The following is a 19,713-nucleotide window of genomic DNA, read 5'->3' on the forward strand; positions in this document are numbered from 1 at the left end:
CCGGACGGGACTCCTCTCTGTCCTCGCCACACGTCTCCCCTTCGTTTCGCCTAGTTCCTTGCCGTCTCCCGTCCGCGACTCTTCCCGCCCAGAGCTTTCGGAGTGCAGTTGCTCAGGGGAAGCCATCGCCGCCCCCGCCTCGGGGCCGAGTGAGTGCCCGTCGCGCTGCCTCGTCCCCCCGGGCCGCCTCCTTGCCCCCAGTGGCGGGCTCCGTTCTCCCTCGAAGCACTCCCCCCAGCTCCATGAATGGAAATCGGCTCCGCAGGTGAGTCAGAGTCACTGGGCCAGGTAGGGGGTGTCACCCAACTACTGTCCTCTGAGCATCCCTGCTCCTCCCGCCTGGCCCAGGTGCGCAAGGTGAGCGTCGGGCGGGCATCTCCTGGTCTCCCGACCCTCGGTCTGCTCCCCCACGACCTCCCCGCAGCCCAGTCGCAGTTCCCTGGGGGCCACTGAGTCGGCGAAATTGCGAGGCGGGGAAACTGCTCGGAGGGTTTAAGTTTGAGATTATCTAGGCGATATTACTCTTTACTGGAGTACCCGTCTTCTAGACTCTAGAATGATTTGCCATTGTCTAGTTGGAGTGCGTGTCCTTTAGCCAGGTTGTGTGCCCCGTAGAGGCTGGGCAGCCAGCCAGCTCCCTTACCTACCTCTTAGGGTAGTTGTGAAGATACACTGAGATAACGGATAACTTCAAATTAAGTTTGAAGGAGGTGTTGGTGTAACGTCAAATTCAATAGGGCATTGCTCCCACCCCCAAGTTCTTTTCTGTTGTTGGTGGCAGCGTGGTAGATAGTTTCTGAGAAGCTTGGAAATGTCATAGCAGCCTTGATCACTGCTTATAAGAGGAGGTGGATCTTAAAATTGCTGACAGTATTTTTTTTCCCCCATTCTCTATTTTCTAGAGAAGTAGTTGTCATATTCCTGAAAATTTGGAATTTAAGAAAACTGCTTTATCTCCGGGGGGCGGGGGGAAAGAACAGCAGTCTTGCAGTCTTGAGAGAAAATCGCAACATGGATAATACTTGTCCTTAAAAAAGGAAAAGTACTCTTTATGGTTCTAAAGTAATTAATTCAGGGACAGAAAGTAGGTGTTGCATAACGGTTTGCCTAACAAATGATCATGCTTGGCATTTTAAATTTGAAAGTATGCTTCAGACGATCACAAGTTCGTAAATTAATTTTCAGAATATTTGCTGGGCTCTCTTGTTATTAATGGTATCACAAGTTCCTGAATTGCCTATCTCTTTTTGCCAATTGGATATAAGCAAAACTTACGTAAAAGAAATCAGTGACATAACGATAGCTAAGAACTTTGTTGAATAGATTTAGAATATAAGTGTCAAATGGATGCAAAAAAGCACTCAGAAACTGGGGAGGTGAGATGGGGAGAGAGCTTAATTTTTTTTTTTTAAACAAATTTTATTACATGAAAGTTTCTCTGATTAATTTCTACCATATTTCTTTTTCATGCTCCATTGTTTCGCCTTCCCCCATATCATCTTAAAAACAATCTGTCTGGATTGTGAAAAGATTTAGACTCTTACTTGTTGATTTTTGATTTGTGTATTTCTGAAACTGCCCTGCCCTTTTTTAAAAATTACCATACTACTTGTTTTAATGTATAGGAAATGTGATTATTTGGGACCATAGGTGATTTTTGTACATAACTGTCCTGTTGTCAAGTCTGGAAAACAAAGTATGAGTCATACCCTTTATTAGTCATCCTAAAACTTTTAAAGGTATTTCAAAAAAGTTTTTAAAGTTTTTTTCTTTTTTTCCTTAGGATTTTTCATATGATATTATGCCCATATATATGGACAATATCTTAGAAAACGTTTGTAACATCAAACCACCTAGTCAACTGGTACAACTAGCCAACTACGGCTCAGGAAATACATTTACCTCTTTTCTTTTGGGTGTGCCATTGCTGAAATAGATACCTGTTTAGCTATCTTCACATTTGGGGAAGTATATAGTCAGATTATCAACCATATGCTTGGGTCTATTGAAAAGTAAAGTTTTTTCTTCAGTACAGTTAATACATGATTGAATATAGTCTAATAGTGAAGATAAGCTATACTTTGGCTTAAGATTGACATTATCAAAAACAAAATTTCCATTATTCCTGAGACTTAGTATGCTTGGTATGCTTAGTGTAAAGTTGAAAGCATAGCTGTGCAGCTAAATTTTAAATCCATAATTTAGGCTAGGCGTGGTGGTTCATCCCTGTAATCCCAGCACTTTGGGAGGCTGAGGCAGGATGATCGTTTCAGCCTAGCAGTTGGAGACCAGCCTAGGTAACACAGTGAGATCTGTCTCTACAAAAAATAGAAACATTAGCCAAGAATAGTGGCACATGCCTGTAGTCCCAGCTACTTGGAAGGCTGAGGCAGGAGAATGATTGAGCCCAGGAGGTAGAGATTGCAGTGAGCCATGATCATGCCACTGCACTCCAGCCTGGGTGACGGAGCAAGACCCTATCTCAAAAAAAAAAAAAAAAAAAAATCTATAATTTGACATACATATTTTGATTTTAAAATTTTAGTGTAGATGTTCTCAAAAAGTCTGTTGAGTCAGTATTGAATCTTGGCTCTCCAGTTCTGTCGTAAGTTTTTCCTTTGCGTGGAGATTCTCAGAAATCATCTTGTGATAGGATATTTTAAGTTCTAGTAGTTCAGTGGATACATAGAAAACTATTAAATTTATTTACGTTAGGGAACCTTGAATACAAATACCATATAAATTAGTATTTGTCTATTTTTTCTTATGAAATATTTTAAATGCTTCTTAAGGATATCTTGTGCAATCTACTGATTTAATACCATCAGAACTTTGATTTAACAGCAACAACAAAAAACCCTGGAGTAATTAGTTAAAAATTAATCAACAGTTTAACGTCTGTGTCTATGACTAGTTAGGGGAACGTCTGATGAAACACCATTTTCTATGGTCTGATTACTGCTAACCTAAGAGTATAGGTTATGTTTCATTCAGTTCTAAATAAAGTGGGAATAGGGAGCAGCAGAAATGCTCAATGATATTACTTCTCCTGAGTACTCATTTTTTAGGTCCATAGTATTCTAGTCTTATGTTCTCAGATAAAGTTAGACTACGTTTAGGACAGAGGAATTACACTTTATAATGGAAGAAAAACATTTACTTTTATCTTAATGACATGCAAATTGTTTGATGGAAGTTTTATAGTCTTGCAAAAGTGTTTCTTTCTTATTTATACTTTTAAATTGGTGTCTAAAAATAATTGTTTTAGAGTTTTGTGTTTATTAATAAAAGTTTTTAAAAAGTTATTTAGAACCAAGTTCTAAAGGAATAAAAGTTGCATATATGGAAAGCTAGAACTAAATCAAGATTGGGATTTGAATCATGTGGATAAAAATTATGGGTTAAAAATACCTACTAAAATATATAATGCCATCAGGGTCCCAATTTAGTATTCAAAACAATCTTCTTTAATAACTTTGGAAAATGTTTTTGTTGTTATATAAACTTTTTCACTTGTAGTTCTTTGCCTTGAAGGAAAAAAATCTAATTACTGCTCTGTCTGTGGGCATACATTTTGAAAGTGATAAAGGTTTTTTTACTGGGTTGTCACTTAAATTTTGGCTTGTACTGCCTTGGAGTGGCCATTAGGACTTTTAAAAAAAAATTCTTGCACTTGATTGTTAGTGGGACTTAAAAAATGTGCAAGATTATTTTAATATTTGGTTTAGAATTTCTCTTTCAATGAAGGGTCTCCTAGGGAAAATAGAAAAGGAGACATGAAATAACTTTTTTCTTCTAAACAAAGACTTAAGGGAAAACCATATAGATAACCTTCAAATATAATTGAGTTATGAAGATATTTTAAAAATTAACCATGATATTCTATCAGCCTCATATAACCATTCTTTACTTTTTTTTTTTTCTTTTTTGATACGGAGTGTCGCTCTTGTTGCTCAGGCTGGAATGCAGTGGTGCAATCTTGGCTCAATGCAGCCTCTGCCTCCTGGGTTCAAGTGGTTCTCCTGCCTCCCAAATAGCTGTAATCACAGGCATGCGCCACCATGCCCGGCTAATTTTGTATTTTTAGTAGAGGTGGAGTTTCTCCATGTTGGGTCAGGCTAGTCTCGGAACTCCTGACCTCAGTTGATCCCCCTGCCTTGGCCTCCCAAAGTGCTGGAATTACAGGCTTGAGCCACTTAGACTGGCCCATTCTTTACATTTTTTAATCCAAATTCTAAACTAATCTGTTTAATTTTTTTAAAATTAAGGAATTGGCAGGGTGTGGGGGCTCACGCCTGTAATCCCAGCACTTTGAGAGGCTGAGACAGGGAGATGACCTGAAGTTGGGAGCTCAAGACCAGCCTCACCCAACATGGTGAAACCCTGTCTCTACTAAAAATACAAAATTAGCCAGGCGAGGTGATGAATTCCTGTAATCCCAGCTACTCAGGAGGCGGAGGTTAGGAGAATCACTTGAACCTGGGAGATGGAGGTTGCTGTGAGCCGAGATCGTGCCATTGCACTCCAGCCTGAGCAACAAGAGCGAAAGTCTGTCTAAAAAAATAAATGAATAATTTAAAATAAATAAATAAATAAATTTAAGGAATTAAGTTATTTAGGAAAGCCTTTAGAATGAATGAAAAGATATCTAGATGCTACTTCATCTTGCTTTTTTGGAGAATTGTATGTAATAAGTTGGTAATTTAGAATTAATTTATATTAGTTTATATCTTCCAATGGGAACATTGAAATTTTTAGTTCTATAAGTCTGGCCTGACAGTATGCAAAGAGGCCTGGGGCCCTGAAAAGGGGACATTTCCTGGAAGAATTCTCTGTTGTATATGGAAAAACCCTGGCTTAGAGTAGAGGTCTTTGTCAGATTGTTTAAACTGATAGATTCTAGTTGAATACCATTTTGCTTTATAATATAGCCATCTAGTTTCACATTGGTTTATATATTCTTAAAATACTTGAGGGTCTACCTGAAAGATGAATTAAAATATTGTTAATTAGCAAAACATATGTCTTACAGTACTTAAAACTAGAATCTTAAAAAGTAATTTATACGTTTTTGTTGTTGCTAATGGATAGGGAAAAAAGGCCAAAATGTTAATTCTGTTTTCAGGAAGGTCAAACTAAAAAGATAATTTCTTTAAGATCAGTATCCTTTCCAGACCTGTTTAGTCTCAAACTGTTGAGATGCACAGCATTCACCAGACATTCCTACTTTCTAATTCAGTTGTCTTGGATACTCAATAGACCCTCATTCTTGGCTCATTAACAAAACAGATGTGAGAAAGAATATTGTGTGGTTTTTCAACCATAATGGTTATGCTGTTAGGATACATGAACAGCCTTTCTGTATTTGCAGTTTCTGTAGTTTTCTGCCATTATCTGTGTTAATATTAATGACTTTCTTTGGCTACCCACTGCTTAAAAAAAAAAAAAAACAAAAAACTATTGGTGTTCAGTAAAATCGTCACACAACTGATACTTTCTCTTATACATTAAAATACGGATGTTTTGTGGTTTGGTTACAATAAAAAATTGTGTGCATTAGTCTGAAACGTCAGCTTAAGGAAATCTGGAAGAAGTGTTTTGGTTTCTTTTTTGAGACAGAGTTTTGCTCTTGTTGCCCAGGCTGGAGTGCAGAGGCGCAATCTCAGCTCATTGCAACCTTCCTCTCCCGAGTTCAAGTGATCCTCCTGCCTCAACCTCCTGAGTAGCTGGCTAATTTTTATATTTTTAGTAGAGATGGGGTTTCACCATGTTGGCCAGGCTGATCTCGAACTCCTGACCTCAGGTGATCCACCCATCTTGGCCTCCCAAAGTGCTGGGACTAGAGGCATGAGCCACCACACCTGGCCTAGAGTTCCTTGTTTTACATCAGCCAGTTATTTTATACATCATTTCCAAATTGTCAAGTTCTTGGGAAATCAGAAGGTGGTATCTACAGTCTATAGATGTGAGATATTTTTAGATTAAAAAAAATTTTTTTTGTAAAGAAAGGGTCTTACTATGTTGTGCAGTCTGGTCTTGAACTCCTAGGCTCAAATGATCCACCCACCTCAGCCTCCCAAAATGCTAGGATTGCAGGAGTGAGCCACTGTGCCCACCCATATTTTTAGGTTTTTCATTTGTGGAAGAAATTTTACAAGAATATGTTCTCAATTGTAGGCTTACATAATGTTCCCTTTGAGTCATTACTAATACTTGGTATTTTAGCTGATTTCTGAATCTTCTAACAATATGAGAGAGACAGTAATTCTGTGAACTTTAAAAATGGTGAAAGAATAGATTGCAAAATTGGCTCTTACTAATAACAAGTGATATGTCCCTTTTATTTTCAAGGGAGGAAATGCCTTTTTTTTTTTTTTTGAGATGGAGTCTTGCTCTGTTGCCAGATTGGAGCACAGTGGTGCAGTCTCGGCTCACTGCAACCTCCGCTTCCCGGGTTCAAGCGATTCTTCCGCCTCAGCCTCCTAAGTAGCTAGGACTACAGGTGCTTGCCAAACCCCAGGCTAATTTTTGTATTTTTAGTAGAGACGGGGTTTCACCATGTTGGCCAGGTTGGTCTTGATCTCCTGACCTCTTGATCCACCTGCCTCCACCTCCCAAAGTGCTGGCATTATAGGCGTGAGCCACCGCGCCTGGCCAGAAATGCCTTTTAAAAACTGTTTTCCATACTGCCACCTGATAAGCTTAACCCTCAATTGGCTGGATATTCTAGAAGTGATTATTTAGTTGTAGTGAGTATAATAATAAGTGAAGTATGTTTAGACAGGTTCATTGAATGAAAAGTAGAATTAGCAGGTAGGAGGTTCCTAAAATTCCATTCACTAGTTAGGTTCACTTGTTAGCTTTGCAGACTTAACATATATAAAATCAAAGACATTTCATTAAATCATATTTTGAAATCAACATAGTATGTTTATTTTTCCAAAACAAAACAAAACAAACAAAAAAATATATATATATATATTTTTTAAATTTTTTGAGACAGAGTCTTGCTTTGTCACCCATGCTGGAGTGCAATGGCATGATCTTGGCTCATTGCAACCTTCACCTCCCGGGTTCAAGTGATTCTCTTGCCTCAGCCTCCCTAGTAGCAGGGATTACAGGTGCCTGCCACCACACCCAGCTAATTTTTGTATTTTTAGTAGAGACGGGGTTTCACCATATAAAAAACAAACAATTTAAGAATGTCTCAAATAGAAGATGAAAATATGATCCTGTCCTCCAGGTAAAACCATTGTTAACTCTTTATTATTTATCTTCCCAGAGATCCATCCATCTGTCTGTGTATTTATCATAATAATCATTTTTAACCTACTTTTTCCACTAGTAATTCATCATGAATATCTTTCTTATATCATTACTTACATCTGTATAACAGTATAATAATTTTTACTGGATACCTAACTTTTAATTTGATCTGTATATTAATCAGTCTCATTGATAGTGGTTTAGATTTTTTCCAGTTTTTTGTTATTATGACTAAAACTTTGTAAGTATTCTAGTACATACCTCTTTGTATACTGGTCCAGTGCTTGCTTTTGGATAGATTTCTGGAAGTAGAATTGTTGAAACAGGTATTCCATGAATATTAAAGGAAAAGTTCCCGGTGAAAATCCATAATTTGGTAACTGGCTATAGTATATGTTATAGTTGATTTTGATGTAGTCCCTGCTTATTTTTCATCAGTCACATTGGCTGTAGGCTGTTGTTTAGCTTTAGACATTCCAACTAGTACATATTGGATTACTAGATGAGTGAACAACATGGATATGTCTATGCTTTGAAAATGTATAGTTTTATGTTTGAAATTTAATTTGATTAGTTGATATTATCCAGTACATACAATAGCTGCTGAAAGAAAAGTTTGATATAAAGAGAAAGTCCAGATAGTACTTTGTGTTTTTGTGTAGTTATATTTTCACCTCTAGTGGGCAGTATATATATTTGTTAAATAACTAAAATATACTTCATTGGAAACAATAGAATTGTTTCATTTGCTAATTTACATGAAAATATCTCTGGAAACTTAAGCTTGATGATGATTTTATAGTTAGTATCTATAGAGTTCTGTTCATTGCTTTGCAGCAGAATTTTGCTTTGTGCCAAATTATATAAAAAGCACCAGGTAGAATAATGACAATGGAGGAAAACATTGGCAGTGTGATATAGTGTAAAAAGCATGGATTTGAGAGATAGAGTCTGGCTCTTAAATTAACTGAAATGTATTAATGATGTACCAGTGTAGGTTTGAGTGTAACAAATGTACTCCTCTTGTTGAGGATGTTGATAGTGGGCAGTCTTTGTGTACGTGGGGGCAGGAGGCCTGGGACATACGGGAAATCTCTACCTTCTGTTCAGTTTTGCTATGAACCTAAAACTTCTCTAAAAAATAAAGTCTATCAGAAAAAGTTAACTGCTACTTTGGACAGTGCATTTAATCTTCCTTAACCTTAATTTTCTTATCTGTACAATGGGATAGTAAAAAAAGATGACACATGCAAAGGGAATGGCTTTTTCTTTCCTTTTTATGATATATTACTATAGAGAAGCTGTGTACAAATAGGCGGAACTATATAATAAACTCTATTGTACCCACCATCCAAACCCAGTCATCAACCCATGTCCAATCATTTCTCTTCTACTTCTTTCTCCTTTATATTTTTGAAGCATATTCTAGATATAATGTGGTTTTATCCATATTTAGTAAGTAACTATAAAAGTTCTGGACTCTTAAAATATAGATATAGCACCATTATCACAGTAAAATAATAATCACTTATAAAATGTTCTAATCATTGTTCAAATTTTTACTTGTCTCGTGTATTATTTTTTAAACTGTTTGCCTTTAAAAAAAATTTTTTTTTTTTTTTGAGATGGAGTCTCACTCTGTCTCCCAGTCTGGAGTGCGGCGGTGCAGTCTTGGCTCACTGCAACCTCTGGCTCCCAGGTTCAAGCAGTTCTCCTGCCTCAGCGTCCCAGGTAGCTGGGATTACAGGCACACACGCCACAATGCCTGGCTAATGTTTGTATTTTTAGTAGAGATGGGGTTTCACCATGTTGTTGGCCAGGCTGGTCTTGAACTCCTGACCTCAGGTGATCCGCCCACCTTGGCCTCTCAAAGTGCTGGGATTACAGGCATGAGCCACCATGCCGGGCCTAAAAAAATTTTTTGTGTCATAATCCAAATAAATTTACATGTTGTGATTGATACGTCTTTTAAGTATCTTAATCTGTAAGTCTTCTCTCCGTGTTTTTCCCCTCTGCAATTTATGAGTTCTTTGTCCTTTTAGAATTTTTCACGATCTGGATTTTGCTGCTTCCATCTTTACAATGTAATTTAATATAATCTTTTGAATTTCCTGTAAACTGCTAGTGGATCCAAGGGCTTGATCAGATTCAGGCCATTCTTCTTGAACTTACTACAGTTGGGTTTTTGTTCCTAATACTTCACTGGAATTGTTTTTATCCAGGTCAACAATAGTTCCCAAGTCTTCATTTTATGTCATCCACATCTAATGACGTTTTCTTCTGGAAACACTATTTTTTTCCATTTGGTTTTTGGTGTACCACTTTCTCCAGGTCCTCCTCCAACCTTGTTGGCTGTTACTTTTCTGGTTCCTTTGCTGTTTTCATTTCCCTAATTTCTAAATATTGGGAGTATCGTGGCGGTTAGTATTCTGTATCCTTGCCACAGTCTGTCTGGTCTCTAATCCAGTGGTTTTAAATAACACTTACATGCTCAGGACACCCACATTTACACCTCCAGCCTGGATATCTCCCCTGAATTCCACACTCATCTAATTGCTTACTATTCGTCTACTTGTAGACACCTCCAATTCAGCATGTCCTTAAAATCCTCTTGATTTCCTCTCCAGACTTGCTACTATCACTGAGTCTTTCTGATCTCAGTAAATGACACTTCTATTCTTTCAGTTGTACAGACCAAAAAACTTTGAGAATATTTTTCCTCCTACCCTACATCTAGTCCATTTAACAACTCTGGTCAGGCCTACCTTCTAAATATTTTCCACATTTGCATCACTCCCCTAACTGTAGTCCTAGCCAACATTATCTTTCACCTAGACAGTCACATAGCCTACTAACTGGCCCTGCTTGTACCCTTACATATAATTTTTCATACAGCAGCTGGAGTGATACTTAAAAAAAAATTTAAGTCAGATCAAAACACTTTTTCACTCAGAACTCCGAGGGCTGAGACTAACTTCAAGACTCACAATAAAGCTACTGTAATCAAGATAGTGTGGTATTGGTGAAAGAAACAACTAATGGAATAGAACAGAGAGTCCAGCATGGCAGGTTACAATCCCAGTTCTGCTTACTAGCTAAAAAAATTTTAGGCAAATTATTTCAGTTTTCCTCATCTGTAAAATGATTCCTTCCTTTATAGGGTTGGCATGAAGATTAAATGAGATAATACATGTAAAAGCATTTAGGCCAGGCGTGGTGACGCATGCATAATCCCAGCACTTTGAGGGGCCAAGGCAGGTGGATCACTTGTTCACAGGAGTTTGAGACCAGCCTGGGCAACATGATGAAAACTGTCTCTACCAGAAATACAAAACTTAGCCAGGCATGATAAAAACTAAAAGCGCTTAGCACATTGCCTAAGACATAGTAAGAACTCGATAAATTTTAGAATTTGTACATTTTCTAATTTGCTCTTGGTCAGACTCATAAGAAAGAGGCAGGTCAAGTACTATTTTCATTTTTTAGATCAGGAAACATTCAGGGACATTAGGTATTTGGTGATGGTCAAATGATTAGATAATTGGCAGAGCCAGTACTAAGGCCTAATACAGAATTTGTGCAATATTACTTATCTCAGGCTAGGATAGGAAAGATTATGCCCCTGAAGAGATTTTTTAAAAAAACCCTGAAAGCAAAATTTAAAAACAAATGATTCGGGCAGCATTTTAATCTATTTTCATCTACACTGATTAAAAAGTTATTGTTAGCCCAATTTTTTATTCCTGATACAAACTCATTCTTTTGATATATTGTTGGATTTAATTTAACATTTTCTTAGGATTTTTGCATGTATATTCATGAATTAGATTAGCTTATGAGTCTCCTTTTTTGTAATGTTTTTGTCAGATTTTAGTACCAGAATTTTTCTGGCATCATAAATTGTATTGGGGTGTGTTTACTTTTTTCCATTCTCTGGAAGTGTTTGTATAACATTGGTGTTATTTTTTTCCTTAAATGTTTCCTTAAATAAGACATGCCCGGCCTGTCTTACTTCACTTAGCATAATATCTTCAAAGTCAATCATGTTTTAGGGTGTATCAGAATTTCTTTTATAAGGCTGAATAATATTTCATTGTATGTATATACCACATTTTGTTTATCCATCTATCAATGGGCAGTTAGGTTGCTTCCACCTTTTGGCTATTGTGGCTAATGCTACCCTGAACATGGGTGTACAAATGACTCTTCATTCAGTTCTTTCTGCTTTCACTTCTTTTGAGCATATACGCAGAAGTAGAATTGCTAGATCACATGGCAATTCTATTTTTCATTTTTTGAGAAACCAGTATACTGGTTTTCAAAGTGACTGTACCATTTTGTATTTCTACCAATAGAGGACATTTTGAATTTGATGTATAATACTTTTTTTTTTTTTTAAGACAGGATCTTGCATTTTGCTCAGGCTAGACTCAGACTCCTAAGCTCCTAAACCTTCTGAGTATCTGAGATTACAGGCACGAGATACGGTGCCTGGCTGTATAGTACTTTAGTGTGTCCATAAGTTTTATTTCTCTAGGAATTTGTCTGTTTCATCAAACTGTCAAATTTATTGGCACAATGTTTGTAATGTTTTCAGTAACTGTGATTTTTTTTCCACTTCTGTTATATAAGTCCTTTTCCTCCTTTTTAAAATAAATTAGGGCCAGGCAAGGTGGCTCATGCCTTAATCCCAGCACTTTGGGAGGCCGAGGTCGGCGGATCACCTGAGGTCGGAAATTCGAGACCAGACCGTCTGTAATAAAAATACAAAAAAATTAGCCAGACGTGGTGGTGCATGCCTGTAATCCCAGCTACTCCTGAGGCTGAGGCAGGAGAATCGCTTGAACCTGGGATGCAGAGGTTGCAGTGAGCCAAGACCGCATCATTGCACTCCATCCTAGGCAACAAGAACCAAACTTCATCTCAAAAAAAAAAGAAAAAGAAGGAAAAAGGAAAGGAAGGAAGGAAGGAGGGAAGAAAGAAGAAAGAAAGAAGTGTTGCCTGGAGTTTATCAATTTTATTTATTTATTATTTATTATTTTTATTTTTTTTGAGACAGAGCCCCTCACTCTGTTGCCCAGGCTGAAGTGCAGTGGTGCCTCAGCCTCCTAAGTAGCTGGGATTACAGGCCTGCACCACCACGCCTGGCTAATTTTTGTATTTATACAGAGAGGATTTCACCGTGTTGGCCAGGCTGTGCTTAAACTCCTGACCTCAGGTGATCTGCCCGCCTTGGCCTCCCAAAGTGCTGGGAGTGCAGGCATGAGGCATCGTGTCCAACCTATTTATCCTTTTTTTTTTTTTTTTTTTTTGAGATAGGGTCTCATTCTGGCACACAGACTAGAGTGCAGTGGAATAATCTCAGCTTATTGCAAACTGTGCCTCCCAGGCTCAAGCCATCCTCCCACCTCAGCCTCCTGTGTAGCTGGGACCACAGGTGTGCAACACCACATTCAGTTAATTTTTCATATTTTTGGTAGAGACAGGGTTTTGCCATGTTGCCCATGGTGGTCTTGAACTCCTGAGCTCAGGTTATCCACCTGCTTTGGCCTCCCAGAGTCCCAAAGTAATGGAATTACAGGCATGAGCTGCCAGGCTTGGCCTGAAATATTTATCTTTTCAAATAATCAAATAATTGATTCTGTACTTTCTTGATATTTTTTATTATATATTGCTTTTTATTTTACTCTTTTCCTTTTTTTTTTTTTTTTTTAATAGAGACAGGGTCTCTGTCACCAAGGCTGGAGTGTCGTGGCACTGTCATAGCACATTGTGGCCTCGAACTCCTGGGCTCAAGTGATCCTCCTACCTTGGCCTCCCAAAGCACTAGAATTAGGCATAAGCTACCATGCCCTGCCCTTCCTTCTACTTTCTTTAACCTTACTTTGCTGTTGGTCTCACACTCTTTAGGTCTGAGTTGTGCTTGCTCATGCTCATCTTGCTTTGGTTTGTGTGATTGTTCTCCCTTCTCTTTGCTCTTTCCAGAACAGTTTTCCAGAGGCATATGGCTTTCTGTGTGTTTATTTTTAATGAAGAGGAAATCTGGGGTGACAGAAGTTGAAGTGTTAGGAATGATGTCATCTTGTAGAACTAGGCCTTAACCATTATCAGCTGTACTTATAATTCTAACATACTCTGGTTGACAAGGCTTTAGAATACAGCTTGTAACTGTGACTCTTTTTTTTTCCCCTTCCCTGGCAGGACCCGCTGGGGCCCAGCCCCTACTCATGGTGCCCAGAAGACCTGGCTATGGCACTATGGGCAAACCCATTAAACTGCTGGCTAACTGTTTTCAAGTTGAAATCCCAAAGATTGATGTCTACCTCTATGAGGTAGATATTAAACCAGACAAGTGTCCTAGGAGAGTGAACAGGTAAGAATCATGAAACTGCAAAGATCTTTTGCTATTTGTCTTTCCTTAGTAATTATTTATGTTTATCTTGTATATCTGAATAACAATGACAATATGTAAACAGTTTGGCCAAAAACATCTGGTAATTTGTTTTAAAACTGATTGTACTTCAGAGGTATGATAGTGGGAAAAAAAAATCTTTGAAATTATTTTATTATAACATGAGCTCACATTTTCCCTGTGATAATAGAAAAGGTCCGAGTTATTTTTCATGCTTCTGAAATCAGGTTGAACATTCTAAGCACATCATCTTCCTTGCTCTTAGGTAATACATCTGTGCTTGCTTTTTTCTCCTCAGCTCCCTTACTTACCACTTTCATAATGATCCCTTTAAGATGATGATGATGATGATGACAGCAGTGAGGGGTAGAAATGGTGGTTTCATGCTTTCTTTTCTCCTTTCCCAATTCCTGACTGTTCCTTACTATCATATAGGAATAAGTACAGATGGTATGTAAAGATTTAGCCTGCTTTCAGTAAGCTTCCTCTCCCCCTGCCGCCATGCCATTTATATTCCTGGATGTGGTTTAGGTAATACAGGGAATATAAGAGGAATTTATGATTGGGTATATATTATGTCTATTTACGTTTTGTTTTTAAAAAGAAAGACGATACGAAAAAAAAAAAACAATGTGATATTCAGTTTAGCATTTTGGTTTGTATGATCCCAGCCTTTTCTTATTCAATAAATGTTTTTAAGAGCCTTCATTTAAGACATTTAAGAAAAAGAATGTTGTTTCTCTCAAGGAGATAAGACATAAGAAGTATGAAGGTCTTTTTCTTGGGCTTGTCATCCTAGTTGTTAATATTTCTTTTACACCTGAAAGTGAATGAGCACTAAAAGACTTTGTAATAACGTTTAAAAAAAAAAAAAACCACCTAAAGAAATGTTGTAATTAACATGTAGTGCAAAGTTCTTTATCAGGTCAGGAAGACTTGCAGAGTATTACAGTTGGAAGGAACCCCTTAAGAAGTTAGCTAATCTAATACCCTTTTTATTTATAGCTGAAATCCAGAAAGGTTAAGGGATTTAGTCAAGAACACGTTTCAAGTAGGAAAGGTGAAACCAGAACTCCAGAATCCTGACTTGATAGTCATTAGGAATTATTTTGTAAAGGAAGAAGTTAATCTAAAACGGTAAAATTTTGGTTAGTTGTAGTAAAAATAACATATATATAATTAAAAAAATTTTTTTTTCTAAGGAAGGATAGCAGAACAAAAGTATAATGGTTGAAAAGAACCAGGTGTATTGAGTCTAAATCAGGCTTAAGGGGAAGGTTCTCTGCATTATATGTTCATTACAACATTCCTATAGGTGTTGTTTTTTTTTTTAAACATATTATCAGATACTACTTTAAGGTACCATTTGTGAATAGATAGATGACTCCTTATCTTGCTGTAGCCTCTACTTCTTTCCTAAACTTCAGATTGATACCTGAATGTTCTTAAAGTGAACAGCACAAGTCAAAAAAGTGGTGCCCTACTCTTCTGTGACCTCATAGTACTTGGTGTGCACTTCCATTATGGCGTTTTTAGTGCATCGTAGTTACATATTGTTCTTCCTTTCCCAAGTATAACCCTTTCATGAAAAGTAGTGTTCTCTGTCATCTTCGTACCCCATGTCAGCTCAGTGATTGGTACATAATACTCAGTAAAGTGAATGAAATGCTTATAAAAGTAAAATGGGGGCCAGGCACAGTGGTTCACGCCTGTAATCCCAGCACTTTGGGAGGCCGAGGCAGGCGGATCATGAGGTCAGGAGTTGGAGACCAACTTGGCCAATATAGTGAAACCCTGTCTCTACTAATAATACAAAAATTAGCCAGGCATGGTGGCACGTGCCTGTAGTCCCAGCTATTCGGGAGGCTGAGACAGAAGAATTGCTTGAGCCTGGGAGACGGAGATTGCAGTGAGCCGACATCACCCCACTGCACTCCAGCCTGGACTACAGAGTGAAACTCTGTCTCAAAAAAAAAAAAAAAGTAAAATGGAATGAGTGTGATGGTGGGGGACAGGAAAGAAAACTGAATAAACTGGATATTCTAGAGGACTGTTATACCTGAACATGGATTTTTCAGTGCCCTACTCTTATCTCCTAGGATCTGTAGGCTAGTCTTGGTCTGGGTCTCCCTTCACTCTCTTTTATGTCTTTCTGTTAACCGTCATCCACTGGGATGACTTGGGGACCTAACTAACCCATGCTGTACTTTATCATAGAGATTCCCTTTTTCTTGTTTCTCAAAACTGGGTCATTAATATGTAGATTTCAGTGAAGGATAATCTTTCTGGTAGATATTTACATTTTAAAAAGGCATTTATTAGCTGGGCCATCCATGGGCCTGTAGTCCCACCTACTCCAAAGGCTGAGGCAGGAGGATTACTTAAGCCCAGGAGTTCAAGGCTGCAGTGTGTTGTGATTGTGCCTGTGAATAGCCACTGGACTCCAGCCTGGGCAACATAGTGAGGCCACATATCTAAAAAATAAATAAATAAAAATAAAAAGGCATTAGTTAATCTAAGTAAAGACCTGGGGCTTGAGGGATGTCAATTCGTTTTTTTAGTATGCCAGATGAGTTACAAGGAAGTGATGTGGTGGCAAAAATATTAAGTAAAAAGAACAGAATTGTTTATTAGACTTATTCTTTCTCCTGCCTAACGTTTTTGTTTCTTTTTTTTGGTTGTGGGGGGGGTGGGTCAGAGAATTTGCATATTATATATGTGTATATAAAGTTATATAGCATAGAATTCATATGTACATGCTCAGTGTATTAAGTTTGTGAGAAAAATATATGTCATGAATTAGTGTGGTACATTCTGGTTTTAACTTATGAGTCTTTTGACATCCTTAATTACATTTCCTCTTTAGTTTGCTTTATCTTACATTTTTTTTTTGCCAGTACCAATAATTTAGATTTGTAATATAAATGTTTCCAAGTGGAAAGTTTTTAAATTTTTCTCATGTAAAATTTTAATCATTTTTATCATGTTTTTGAGTTTTGATAGGAACCGTAGGATTTGTTTGGGATTCTAAAAATGGCATAAATCAGCTTTATACTTTGTTAATAATGCTTTGATTTGATGTCAACATCTGCAAAACATTCCATTTTCTTCAGCTGACTTGCAGTTGTCTTCAATTTTTACAGTATTACTGCATGAATAGTCAGTTAAAACTTGGTGGCCTTCTGAAATTGGTGTGGTGGCTCAGTTCCTACGCTTCAACAACTGGAATTCTAGGTGTTAGAAGGAACTAGATAGAACTTAACAATTCCTTTTCAATGTTAGCAAAACAGTTAAAGGACAAAATGTAGTAGTTCCGTTATGTCTAATTTAACTTATCCAAAATATTAAAGCAAAACAAATTGTTTTATTTCTTTTTTTAAAAGTCAGGTCTCAGTCTGTCTCCCAGGCTCTGGAGTGCAGTGGCACAGTCTTAGCACACTGCAATTCTCAACCTCCTGGACCCAAGTGATCCTTCTACCTCAGCCTCCCAAGTAGCTGAGACTACAGGCATCACCATGCTGAGATCATTTTTAAAATTTTTTATTTATAGGAGATGAGATCTCCCTATGTTGCCCAGGCTGGTTTTGAACTCCTGAGCTGAAGTGATCCTCCCACCTTGGCCTCCCAAAGTCCTGGAATTACAGGCATGAGTCACCATGACCAGCCTTACTTAGTTTCTTATTAAAGATTTATATTGTTGCCTTCTATAAAGTCATGGTGATTCTCCTCTAAGTGACTTACATTTTTTAATACTTAAATTAACATGCATGAGGTTTTTCTTGTTCATATGCCACAAGAACAAATATTAGGCACTAAGGCATTAATCATAATAGTAGAAAGGTGTATTATAGGCAAATAATTTCCACTTTAGTTGGAGTCTTCTCAGACGCAATATCCAGGAAATGCTAGTGAATCATTTTGTGGGTCAACCTTTCTACAAATGTATTCTTTAGATTTTCTGTCTATTGCTTTTTTTGTCCTTTCCTCACCCCCTTTTGTATTGGGAGGGTGGGATGGGAAAGGAGATTCTTTTCTTCCTTTTTTCCCCTATTAAATGATTGTAATTGAAAGTAAACTTTTGGTAAATGAGTATGTAAAGTATATTTCAAATGTTACTAGTTTCTAATAAGTGAATGGTCTCAGCAACTAAAAACCAAATATTTTTAGGAACAATATGACCTAGTGTATAGATTCTGTAACTTAAGATTTTATGCTGGTTTGTCCAACCTCTAAATATACCTTGAATAGTGTATGTATTTATTCAAACCATTAAATAATGGAATACATGTTAAAAATGATATATACAACATGATTATAACTGCAATATCTATTTTAAAACATGAATAACAATTTGGAGAAATCTTAAAATAGTAGTAGATTGTGGTTGCATTTTTTGGCTCAGTTTTCTTTTACAAATTAAACATTTTTACTACTGTTACTGTTAATATTCTATGATGATTAATAACATGCCAAATATTTCTGCATATTTCTTATGTATGTAATGTAATACTGATGATTGAGTTTCGTTTTATTTTATTTATTTATTTATTTATTTATTTATTTTGAAATAGGGTCTTGCTCTGTCACCCAGGCTGAAGTGCAGTGGCACGATCATAGTTCACTGCAGCCTTGACCTACCCGGGCTCAAGCAATCCTCCTACCTCAGCTTCTCAGTTAGCTGAGACCAGGTACACACCTGGCTAATTTTTCTACTTTTTATAGAGACAGAGTTTTGCCATGTTGCCCAGGCTGGTCTCGAACTAATAGGCTCAGGAGATCGCCCACCTTGGCCAGAAAGATGGTGCCTTTTTTGTCCTTTCCTCACCCCCAATCATCTTACTGTACCCAGAAAGATGATTGAATTTTAGAAAGAAAAAAAGTAAATCTATATTGATCCAATTTTGGCTTTTTTAATGGAAATCTCAGAGCAGCAATGTGTTTAAAGAAACTCCTTTTCTGCTGTTAGGAATGTCATTGGTATAGTGTTACAGTTGGATAGTATTCCAAGAGGGGGCATATTTCTTTTTAAATAACTTGATGGATATATAATTTACATGCCATAATTCACCCATTTAAAATGTACAACTCAGTGGTTTTTAGTATATTCCCAGAGAGGATATACAGCCATCATGTCAATCTAATTTTAGAACATTTTCATCCTCTCAAAAAGAAACCCCATGCTCATTAGCAGTCACTGCCTATTAGTCCCCCTCCACAGTCCTTACCAGCCACTAATCTACTTTCTTTCTCTGTAGATTTGCCTGTTCTGGGTATTTCTTTTTTTTTTTTCTTTTTCTTTGAGACAGAGTCTTGCTTTGTTGCCCAGACTGGAGTGCAGTGGTGCAATCTCAGCTCACTGCAACCTCCACCTCCTGGGTTCAAACAATTCTCCTGCCTCAGCCTCCTGAGAAGCTGGGACTACAGGCGCCTGCTGCCATGCCCAGCTAATTTTTGCATTTTTTAGTAGAGGTGGAATTTCACCATATTGGCCTGGCTGGTCTCGAATTCCTGATCTCAAATGATCCACCTACCTCGGCCTCCCAAAGTGCTGGGATTACAGTTGTGAGCCACTGCATCCGGCTGAATATTTCTTATAAATGGAATCATATACTATGTGGCCTTTTCTGACTGGATTCTTTTTCCATAATGATTTCAAGGTTCATTCATGTTGTAGCTTATATCAGTATAGTCAGGCACTGCATAATGTTTCAGTCAATTACAGACCATGTACATGTTGGTGGTCCCATAAGATTATAATAATCATATTTTTACTGTACTTTTTTACATTTAGATACACAAATACTTACCATTGTGTTACAGTTGCCTACAGTATTCAGTATAGTAATGTGCTGTACAGGTTTGTAGCCCAGGAGTAATAAGCCATATCATATAGCTTAGATGTGTAGTAGGCTCTATATCTAGCGATGTTTAAGTACACTCTGTGATCACACAACAAAATGATGATGCAGTTCCCAGAACATATCCCCATCATTAAGTGATGCATAACTGTACTTTATTCCTTTTTATTGCTGAAT

General features: G+C 37.4%; 1 protein-coding gene across 3 annotated transcripts in view; it reads left to right on the forward strand.

The window, feature by feature from the left end:
• Positions 1-214: 214 nt before the first annotated feature.
• Positions 215-19,713, forward strand: part of AGO3 (argonaute RISC catalytic component 3) — a 133,134-nt gene continuing 113,635 nt past the window's right edge. For all 3 annotated transcript variants that reach the window (XM_012439807.2, XM_064363681.1, XM_064363682.1), the window contains exons 1-2: positions 215-265; positions 13,468-13,639. In XM_012439807.2, coding sequence (XP_012295230.1) covers positions 247-265; positions 13,468-13,639 — 191 coding nt within the window. In that variant the 5' untranslated portion in view covers positions 215-246. The remainder of the gene's footprint in view (positions 266-13,467; positions 13,640-19,713) is intronic.

Source organism: Aotus nancymaae, unplaced genomic scaffold (genome assembly GCF_030222135.1).
Source record: "Aotus nancymaae isolate 86718 unplaced genomic scaffold, 86718_ANA_hifiasm-v0.15.2.pri h1tg000053l, whole genome shotgun sequence".
In the NCBI taxonomy this organism is placed as follows: domain Eukaryota; kingdom Metazoa; phylum Chordata; class Mammalia; order Primates; family Aotidae; genus Aotus; species Aotus nancymaae.